At 34.9% G+C, this 11,730-nt stretch overlaps 1 protein-coding gene across 1 annotated transcript in view; it reads right to left on the reverse strand.

Moving 5' to 3' along the window:
* RYR2 (ryanodine receptor 2) overlaps window positions 1-11,730 on the reverse strand; it is a gene marked incomplete at its 5' end in the record, with an annotated part of 583,561 nt that overhangs the window by 402,962 nt on the left and 168,869 nt on the right. Inside the window, one exon of the mRNA XM_023519246.1 lies at window positions 3,725-3,799. Within this exon, the coding sequence (XP_023375014.1) occupies window positions 3,725-3,799 (75 nt within the window). The remainder of the gene's footprint in view (window positions 1-3,724; window positions 3,800-11,730) is intronic.

An 11,730-nucleotide genomic window follows, 5' to 3' on the forward strand; every position in this document is an offset into this window, starting at 1 on the left:
CTACTCCTTTCAACCACAGGTGCCACCCCATATACATAAACTTTTTTACTAGAATTACTAGCAGCTGTTCTAGATACTATGCTCAAATTATTTAATAACACTCATGTGTACTAGTGCTCCTTTCGAATCCCTAAGGAAATTCTGGTAGAAATGGAAATGAATATGGCCACTTTGGGGCAGAAAGACTGTGAAGTCTAACCCTGTTTTCTTTAGCTCATAGGCACCCAGATTAACTTGGTGTCATAAGCCCTAGTCACCTCCAAAAAAAAGAGGGCAAGCCCATAAAGGGGCAAAAAAATAATATGCAACAAAAACTGAAATGAATAATAGTAATGAAGTTATATAAAGCCATTTCCTATGCTAACACATCAAAAAAACTGTTGCCTATGTATTACTCAGATTCACCTGAAATTATCTCAAAGGAAGTGGTAGAGTATTGAGCAACTCTTCATGATACACCATCTTTAAATTATATTCGTAACATTCTAAAAAAAAATGAATGTTGAACTATGCATACTTATGTTTAACTTCAATGATGATTTCTATTGCAAGAACGAAGATAGATCTCATTTATCACAGTCTTATAACTAAGTATTTGGAAAAAATATGGAACGGTGTTTTCCATTAAATTTAACTTCCTACATTAAGATTATTTATTATAATAATCTTATATTGGAAAAGTTTTGACAGCATTAATTTTATTTGTAAAAGTGTGCAATATAAAATATATAATGACTGAGCTAAATAAATCATAACAAATATATAGTTTAGGATCTCAGTGGAGAAAAAAGAACACAGAGATTCCCAAATACTGAATATAAATATTGGCATTAGGGGATATATTTTTATCACAAACGTAAGTAGGATCTTTCATTATAATTTCCTAAGTACAAAGAAAATTAGTAAATTAGTAATAATGTGGCCATGATTAATGAATGCAGTTTAATTTGTATATTTACAAGAAAGCCAAAGTAGCTTAAAGGGTCACTGTAATCTGAAAAAAAATCCTTAAAATAATTATATTCTTTACATGTATACCTCCTACTTTCCTATTTTAGATAGGAAGGCAAAATGGAATTAATCAAGAGAGACAGAATAAAGCAAAATATTTCTCTTTAATCTGATAAATTATTTAAAAAAAAAAAAAAAAAAAAACAACTACCTGCCTTGCCTTCTGCTGGGGTATTCACCTCAATCTGGATTCTGAGAGGCAATTTAATGTCCCCTTACCCCTGGAGTTGATCATAAAATCTTATCCTTCTGTATATCCATCATCCATAATCAAAGTGAAAACCAACTCCTAACTTTCTATTTAAAAATACAAACACAAGCAGCAGTGGAGAAACATAATCAAGACCCCCACGAAGGTGTGCAGAGGTTTGCACAGCGATCTGGATTTGTGCAGTGATGGCTCATCAATCTTATTACTGACAGTGAAAATGAAGTCCTCTCAGGTTCTGAAATGAAGCTTTCATTCTTTTTTTTAAGCCAAATTGAGACAGATTTAGGGCCTTGGTTTAAAAAAGAATTCATTTCTGTAAGCACACAGTCATGAAGTGTGTCTATAAATTTTAAACACACATTTGGAATCTGTTTCATAAAGGCAGCAGAGCCTCTCTAAACTGATCTTACTTAATATATTGACAAATTATGTCTAATTATTAATTGTGCATATGATTAATATGTCATTCTATATGTGTCATTTCTTTCATCAGTCATTTTTATAATACACAAGGTAAAAGAAATATGTGTACACATGTGACTTCAGATCCCTTTCCCTAAATTCTCTGAATAATTACAAAATATTTCAAAGCTATGAGTCTTTCCTTTTTTTGCCTTATAAGTCAGTCTCTTCTTTCATTTCATTAAGAGCATTTCTAATAAAATTTTGCTCTATTTATTTATCAAAAATTGCTTCTCAGCCTTTGGCTAAGATCGAGTATTTATTTATCAAAAGTTGTAACATTTGGTTGGATGTGATCAACTGCATATTTATATCAAAAAAATTTAATTATCCCAATTAATGGTATTAATGCAGAATTTTTTAAAGTTACAGACTTACTAAGGTAAGAAACAGAAAAAATAAATTGAATTTATATAAATATTTTTGTTTCATAGGAGTATGAAGTACCCAAGAAAAGCCATAACAGAAATTACATTTTCAATGAGAGATATAATATAAAATTTTTACTGTGTAAGAAGATTGTGTTCAAGTATTTTTATTTAATTTTTTACTTGTTCCATTAATTAGTTAATTAATTATTTTAAAGATGGGGGTCTTGTTATGTCCCAGGCTGATCTTGAACTCCTGGGCTCAAGCAATCTTCCTGCCTCAAGCTCCCAAGTAGCTGGGACCCTAAGTGCATAGTCAGGTCAAGTATATTTTAAATTAATCAAAGTGGGCACTAAATTACAGCAGAACTTATAGCCAATTGATGCTTTGAACAGACCGGTGTAACCATTTTATCTTAACATATCACAACTTAAAATACATTGGAAGTATGCGTCTATTTAAACTGATAACAAAATAATTTCTATGTCAACCTTACATTGTTCAAGGAGATAAAAAGTTTTTCAAAATTACAGTATATAACACGTGAACAAAAGCAACTTTAGACTACTAAACTGCTTTAATCATCTTTAGATAGGCAATAATTTCAAAGTAAAGTCTAGAAAGACAGCTACTTCATAGTAAAATAATATGAAATAATTTCTTTAAAGCCCAATACAACAGAAAACAAATACTTAGAAAACTTATTGCTTTTAGGCAAAGGACTTACCTTTCAATTCTTTAAAAAAAAACTGACATTTTAATTCTATTTAAAATAGCTCAAAATGACACCTTTATAATCAATATTGTATTTACTTAAAGGAACTAAAAGGCAATCTCCAGATGGCTATTTGAAATCACCAGGAAAAAAACTAAAATACAGAGGATGCCAACAATATACATATACGTTTTAAGAAAGGAAAAAAATACTAGAATTTTAATAAATACTCAATATATACTGATAACAAAAGGTCAATGCAAATCATTTTGACTGCCTCTTGTAATCGTAGAAGTCAAACATGGGAATTCAGAATCACAAATTTAATACAGTTTTTTCCTTTCTTAAAATGGTTATACATTTTTGGCACCTTGTGTGTGTGTGTACATATGTAAATTAAAAATCCTTGTTACTATAATGCTTACATAGTGACTTTTATTACAATCTGGATTTTTTTTACTCAGTTATCAAGCTATTTTTAAGTAAACATCATGGCTGCCAGTAAGGACTCTTGTTCTATGGTTCAAGTTTCCTCTGTCTTAAATGTACCCTTAGATTAAGATTAAACCCAGAATCTCTCAGATCTGAAATGTGTGACGGGCTTGCAAAAAACTTGTCCCGTCTCTAAACTGCTCATTGCTCTTCTAGTGGCCCATTTGCCAAGAGATGCATGGTCTAAGGTCAGATGATTGTTACAAAAAACAAATGAGGCTAAGAACAAAAGCAGAATGTACAAAATCATTGCTTATTTCTTAGGTTTGCCAGCTGGTATGCTTAGGCTAAGGCAAGATAAATAACAGTAGGGGGAGGAGAGATTCTCCAGCCCTTTTCTAGCGTTCTGTTTGTTCATTTGTTTGCTTTAATCACCAGCATGGCTGGCACAGGCAAAGAGGTCAAGGGCAAGGAACTACCGTGTATACCTGGAAAGCCAGGCTGCGTCCAGAAGTTCTACTTACGCGACTCTCAGCGTCTCTAGTCTCCAAAGGGAACGTGCGTGAACAGATATAGCACCGCCTTCAAAATGAACAGTTCTGTTTGAACAAACAAACAAAAAAAAGCCCTTTTAAGTTTAACACGTTTCATTCTTTGGACTCTTGTTTTTCAGGTTAATTAAGAGAAAAACAAACAGGAAAGCGTGTGGATAAAAAAGTCACACTTTCTGGCAGGAGATAATATAGCTGGAAATAAAAATAACCAAAACGACAATAAAAGCGATCGTGGTAAGTTTGTCCTGAACAAACACTGGTTTAATTGATTTAAACATACTCTCTCTTGTCACATTCTCCCTTTAAATGCATTCATTCACTTCTCTCTCTCTCTCTCTCCCTCCCTCACTCTGTTTTGTTCCCTCCCAGCAAATAGATTGAAGTTACTCATCCAACTTACGTCTAGGAAAGAGCTCAGTTATGAGTTTAATATATTATTATTTCCAACACATGTATATAATTATTGTCCATTCCAAATGTTTTTTTAGATTTGAAAAGTATTTAAAGAAATGTATGAAGACCAATTCTGAATATTTTAACATAGTAATCTGCAACTTACATCAAAATGTAAACATTAAGAAGAGTCACACAAAAGGAACTTATTTGGATGCATAATCACACGATACCCCAATTCTGAAACTCTCATAATAATAATCTGTTAATATGCCGTACACGATGCTAGGAATACGTTATCCACATTGAAGTCCACGCCAAACCTTTGAGATTGTTCTAGGGAAACCAAAGCTTATGCATGTTCAGCCCTGTTCCTTCCCAAGCGTTCACTTCTTCCCTTTCCATAGTTTCCGTCTCGTCTTTTAAGTACATGCAAACCTGTCCTGTCTCAAACGTCCTAATACCAGGCATGGCCATGCTCTCCTCTCTTTTCCGACTCACTGTAGATTCTTGTCAGTTCCTGGTGTACCCCAAACTGCTTCCAGACCCATTTTCCACTGAGCCAGATCTCGCTAAGGTCATCAGATGATCTTCACATTACCAAATCCAATGAACTTATTATTACTTTTGTTAACACTGTGGAAACTTTTACCATCTTGACATTTTTTCTAACACTGTTCTCTTCTGCTTGTCCTTCTACCTGTTCAGGTATTTCTTCTCATTCTATTTTTACTGTGGAAATTTTCAAATATATACAAAAGAGAATGTTAAAATAAGCTCCCACATGCCCAGCACACAGCTATAGTAATGATTAACACACAAATAATACTGCCTTACCTATAACCTCCAGTTACCCTTTCACGTACAACTCTAAAATGTTATTTGATATGATAAAATATCTAGTCAGATATTCCCATATTGTTCAAATTTCCCATATTGTCTCACAAACATTCACTCATTATGAACTAAGAGTTTTAGATATGCCAACAGCCAGGTCCACAGCAGAGATTTTCATTCTTGGCTAAGAATGAAAGAATGAAAGAATTCTTAAGAATTAATTCATTCTTAATGAATCATGTAAGAGCTTTCTAATCATAAACAATAAAATTCAGAAACAAATCCTAAAAAAAATGCAAAAATATTAACAACTCAGAATATTAAGACACTCTCCTATGTAATTCATGGATCTACGGGAGAATCAAAATCATACTCCATCTTGAATTTAATGAAGGGAAAATCATTTTATTACAAATCTTTGATTCACAGGCAAACTGAATATTTAGCCTTCAAGCTCTTAATTATTAGAGGAAAAAAAACTATGAAAATAAAGAAACTAATGAGTTGTCTGAAGAGATAAAATAAAGAACAAAATAAACCAACAGAATCATAGAGGAAGAGACTCCATGATGCACTGTCAAGTGACAAAAATAAGGAGTGTAAATAATGTACATTTTCTATAGAACCATATATCATTGTGAATTTATCATAGAGGGCCAGGTATGGTGGTTCAGGCTTGAAATCCTAGCTTGTTGGGAGGCTGAGGAAGAAGGATCTCTTGACACCAGGAGTTTGAGACCAGCCTGGGCTACATAAAAAAATCCCCATCTCTACAAAAAATAAAAAATAAAAAACAGATAGAGTGGCACCTGTGGCTCAAAGGAGTAGCGCGCTGGCCCCATATACTAGAGGTGGTGAGTTCAAACTCAGCCCTGGCCAAAAACTGCAAAAAAAAATAATAATAATAACCCCAAAATAACTAAATAAATAAATAAAATTAGCCAAGCATGGTGGTATGCACCTGTAGTTCCAGCTACTTGAGACGCTGAGGCAGGAGGACTCCTTGAGCCCAGGAATCTGAGGTGCTTTCTGATGATGCCTCAGTACTCTAGCTTGGGCAATAGAGACCCTGTCTCATGTCTCAAATAAAACTATAATATATATGTGTATAGGCAGATGTACATCTCTATGAGAAAGAGGTGACTAAAGAATAAACTATTAATGTTAATGACATAAAAGGTATAGAAGAATTCAGCTTGAAAATTAATAAATGGTCTCTAAGATACAAATGGCATAAATAATATGTTTTTGTAAAATTATACATGTTTATAAGCAATAAAGCATGTGAAGAAGAATGGATAATCCTCAAAGAATTCAATTAGACCTCCTATTTGACACCACAATGCCACTACCGGGCATCTACTCAGAAGAAAAAAAATCATTTTATCATAAAGACATTTGCACTAGATTGTTTATTGAGCTCAATTTACAATCAGCAAGATGTGGAAATAATCTAAATGCCTTCAACTCAGGAATGGATTAACAAACTGTGGTATATGTGTACTATGGAACACCATTCAGCCATAAAAACAATGGAGACTTTACATCTTTTGTATTAAACCTGGATGGAGTTGACTCTTCTTTTTTTTCTCTCTAATAATTAAGAGCTTGAAGGCTAAATATTTTCAGTTTGCCTGTGAATCACAAATTTGTTATAAAGAAGAATGGAGTACATTCTTCTTAGTAAAGTATCACAAGAACAGAAAAGCAAGTATCCAACATACTCAGTACTAATAAGAAGCCAAGAGATGATCTAATATAGGCCTGTGTAAGAGAAAAAACACCATTCAATCCAAGTTGGGGAAAGGGAGGACAAGGTGAGGGGAAGAGGGGCCAGGATGGCTGTGTTCCCATTTAATGAGCCCAATGTAAGGCTAGGAGTTGAAAGAGGAACTCTACCTAACATATGCAAATATTATAACCTAGTTGTACCCTCACACTAACCTGAAATTTTAAAAAAAAATTTAAAAGCATGCAAAAGATTATCATGCACATATTTTACTCTTTCATAACTTTTATCATTTAAATTTAACGTAAGCAGAAATCTAATGGTATTTTAAATTACAATTTAAAAACACAAAGTCAAAAGGAAAGTCAGGTCTTCCTCCCTACTTGAAATATTCTTAGCTTTCCCTGAAAAGCTCTTGCAATTTGAATTATTTCTCTTCATGTTTTAAAAAGTATTTCATTGGCAGGTGTAGAGAATCTGAAGATTTCTTTCAATAATTTATTGCTGATTGGGGAATTCTTTGCTATTCTATAGAGTTTCCTCAAATGCATGCAGGTCATGTACAGAATGTCAATGATTACCTAATCCAGTCTTCATGGACTATTTCAGACTGGGAATGGGTACCACATTATCAAGATCTTAAATAAATAAGATCTCCATCCATCCTAAATGACTCTCCAGGTAAACTTATTTAGAAATCAGACTACGGAGAGGCATGCGCTTGTTTGATGAAGGGATTTTCTCTATTCCCTGCAATGCATCTCAATTATCCAATCACAGTCCAGAAGACACTAAATGTTATTACCATCTCTGCATTCACACAACTAAATTACCATCTTCAGGGCAAGCTCCCTTTCCAAAAGGAAGATTGGTACTGGAGAAAGATTCTCTTAAAACTTAAACAGAAAACTCAATTTAAAGAAAAAAGAGAAAAGAAACTAACCAGTTGGTTAACTAACTAGCAATGGTAGCAACAGCACTGTTTGAGCTGATCAGCATAGGGGATTTTAACACCAATGGCAGCAATGAAGTCAAACCCAGGTGGAGGCCAACAGATAGAGAATATTTAAAAGTGCTCATGAAGCACCCTGTTCACTTAATACCGGCTTTGCAATATAATGCCTACTAAGAAAAAGAAAATGTGTTGAAAGAACTGGACATTGATATTTCTAACTTTTTTTTTTTTTGCAGTTTTTGGCCAGGGCTGGATTTGAAGCTGCCACTTCCGGCATATGGGGCCAGTGCCCTACTCCTTTGAGTCACAGGTGCCTCCCACTAACAGAATTTTTTCAATGAAACATCCACCTCATAAATCAGAAAAAAATCAAACACATACGTGTAATAACCAGCAGAACGAGCTTGTTCAACAATACTTTGAAAAATTCTAGCCTCTAGCTGTTATGACGCCCTAACACATTATCCGCCAATATAGTAAATTTCATTAAAGAACTCATATTTCAACCTGATCACATCAAACTGCCTGAAGAGGCCCTTTACGGTTATTCTAAGTAGGAATTCTTCCTAATATTTCATCCACTCCACTTATAACTACGTGTATAATGTCCACCAAAACAAAAGTAGCTAGCAATTTCTGTATTTTGGGCTATAAAACACAATTCCGGTCTTAGTTGTCAAACCACTTGTTTCTCAGTAAAAAGCAGGCGCTCTGACAGCCAGGATAGTTCATCTTCAGAGTCTGAGGCCCAGAAAAGACCAGCATTAGCATATTAATAAAAGCACAAATCCTTACAAGCTCTTCACAGCCTGACAGTCTGGCATATATTTATAATAAAATTTTATAGAATACACAATTCTAATTAGTGGACTTTAGTACAGAATCATAAAACACATAACTAATAAAAGAGTTGACACCATAAAGAGATGCCTCCACCCTGCACAGACGCTGCTATCTGTCACCATGAGCCCTGGCAAATGGCATCTTAACTAGATGGTACCACAGTTCACAGCTTGATTTTTTGCAGGGCACCGAGAAACTGATGACTCACTTTCATATCTGATTGTTACTAACTTTCTGGAGATGTCACTTCCTCGCTTGAGTAGAAAACGGGCATGATTTTCATTGGGTTACTAGAAGGAAGGGACAATATAACCCATGTTGAACACTTGGAAGTGTCTTTGAGTGACAAATGTTAGCTCCAAGGCTGCAGAAGATGATGATGATGATGGTGATGATGTAGTCAATCCTTTCAAACAGGGAGCTAAGGACTCAATAATATTTGCCTCAAGCGAAATAACTGTTACCAAATCAATAATATATATCCTTATTAATATTCAAAAGTGCTGAATTATAAAATCGCTCATGACAAGTAGGAAACAAAACCTATTTAATTTTTATCATAAATCAGTCATGTCATTGCTAGTCTCCTCCTACGTCCCAGTGGCCTGTGTAGCAGTAGGATTTCAGCATTCTTTTTAAAAAAAAAATTTTTTTTAATAAACAATTATTACTTCATACTGTTTCTGTGGGTCAGGAATCCAGAATAGCTTGCCTGGGAACTTCTGGTTTGAGATTTGTCTTGGGGGCTTTTGCAAGGTTGTAGTCAAGATGTTGGCTAGGGTTGCAGTCATCTAGGATTAGAACTGAGGCTAGAGGACCCACTTTCAAGATGGTTCAGTCACATGGCTGCTGGCTTCAGCCCCTCACTAGGAGGTCCTCTCCATAGGTCTGGATGAGTGTTTTCAAGACAAGACGCCTCCTTATCTTCCCACCTCCCCTGCCTGCCCGCCCCATGATGTCAACACATTCTTCCCTGCAGTTGTGGTTCCTGACCTGCAGGGGGCGACATGATCACCGATATCTAATCAAAGCTAGGGACTCTCGGTCCAGTAGAGCGCACATACGCATCTGCAGGTCAGCATTCCTTTTCAGCCATATCTACAAACTCCTTTTGCTTCTAGCAGTCCTATGCATCAAATAAAATGACTCTGAGTATCTATGCAGTCTTAAAATTCACATACAAATCAATATGCCTTTTTTTGGCATCTGCTACAAAACACTTTATTTATTGACAAGTAAAAACTGTATATACTTTAGTGTACCACATGTTTTTTAGTGTACCACGTTTTTAAATCACAGCTATGATTTAATAGCTGTGTACATTAATGCAATCTTGGGGTACAATGTGCTGGTTTTATATACAATTTGAAATGTTTTCATCAAACCAGTTAACATAGCCTTCACAGCATTTTCTTAGTTATTGAGTTAAGACATTTATATCCTACACCTAGTAAATTTCACATGTACCCTTGTAAGATGCACTGTAGGTGTGGTCCCACCAAACACCCTCCCTCCACCTATCCTCCCCCCTCCCCTCCCCTCCCTCTCACCTCTCCCCATATTCTTGGGCTATACTTGGGTTATAGCTTTCATACGAAAGCTATAAATTGGTTTCATAGTAAGACTGAGTACATTGGATACTTTTTCTTCCATTCTTGAGATTCTTTGCTAAGAAGAATATGTTCCAGCTCCATGGAAGAAGCCCAAGTGTCCATCAACCCATGAATGGATCAATAAATTGTGGTATATGATGTTTTAACATATGTAAACACTGTGGGGCTAACTAAATCAAGCTAATTAACATATGCGTCACCTCTCATTATTTTTCAGTGGTGAAAATCTCACAATCTATTCCCTTAATAATCTATTCCCTTGTACAATAGCTTTCTTGCTCTAGTTCCTCCTATCTAACCGAAAGTTTGTACCCTTTGGTCAACTTCTCCCCAACCACTTGCAACCACCATTCTACTCTCTGTGAATTCAATTTTTTTATATTCTACATCTAAGCGAGATCATGTGGGGTTTGTCTGTGTCTGGCTTATATCACTTAACATAATGTCTTTCAAGTTCACCCATGTTGTTGCAAATGACAGGATTTCTTTAGTTCTTTTAGCATATAAAGTATTTCATTTTGAGTATACAGTGATATGCTTTGATAGTAAAAAACACTATAAAAAAGTCTGAGTGTCTAAGAATGTATACATAACACAGATGTAAAGGATACTTCCTTTCCCAAATGCCTTATCTCTCTTAAAATCTACCTCTGGAGTCACCTGCTTTCTCACCCTTCCCTTGGCTCTTGATCCTGTACTGTTATACTGACACACACCTCCCCTCCAACTTTTTGCTACCATGAAAGGGTGGTCTAAAGCAAGAACGGGCTCACTTTTTCCATAAAGACACGGGTAGTAAAAATTTTAAAATTTCCAGTCCTAATGGTCTCTGTTACATTATTCAGCACTTATTGTTGTAATACAAAAATAATATCAAAAAATATGGCATAGCTGTGTCCCAACAAAACTTTTTTACATTTTTACCTTATGACGTTAAAGCAATGGGGCTATGAAATGCAGCTAATCAAGAGCCCTACCTTCTGAATGTATACACATTCTGGTTTCATTTTTGTCAAGAGAGAGGCTAGACTGAACAACAAATATCTGAATACCAAAAGAGAAAACAATAATAACAAAAGGCAATTTAATCAGTCACATCAAATACTGATGATGAATCTATTACACAAATGAAAAATGAAAGAATAGATTACAGGCTTCCACAGATTGCCTTGCCAATTGGCACCATCTTTATACATTCGTGTAGAATGCAATCATGACAAAGCGAGAGCATTTTGAAATATTGCAGTTACTGCCATGTAGACCGGTGAAATAATACTAGACTTTGTCATTTATCTGAACCTAATTTCAATAAATGCACCACAGAATTCATTTTTCCTCTGAAAAATCAGTGGTTATTTAATGATCCTAAATGAACATATTTTAAATGTCTTAATAAGTATTAACAGAATTTATAGCTTTATTTCAAGAAGGCAATGTATTGCTTGAATGCAAATGTGGTACCAAAAATGACTATTGGAAATCAACCAATACTTGAAAGCACATCATCTCCCAAGATTTAGCCAGAATGAAGTGGAAATGTTGAACAGACCTATATCAAGCTCTGAAATAGCATCAACTATACAAAATCTCCCTAAAAAGAAAAGCC

This window comes from Otolemur garnettii, unplaced genomic scaffold (assembly GCF_000181295.1).
Source record: "Otolemur garnettii isolate 467f Iridium unplaced genomic scaffold, OtoGar3 scaffold00165, whole genome shotgun sequence".
Classification (NCBI taxonomy): Eukaryota; Metazoa; Chordata; class Mammalia; order Primates; family Galagidae; genus Otolemur; species Otolemur garnettii.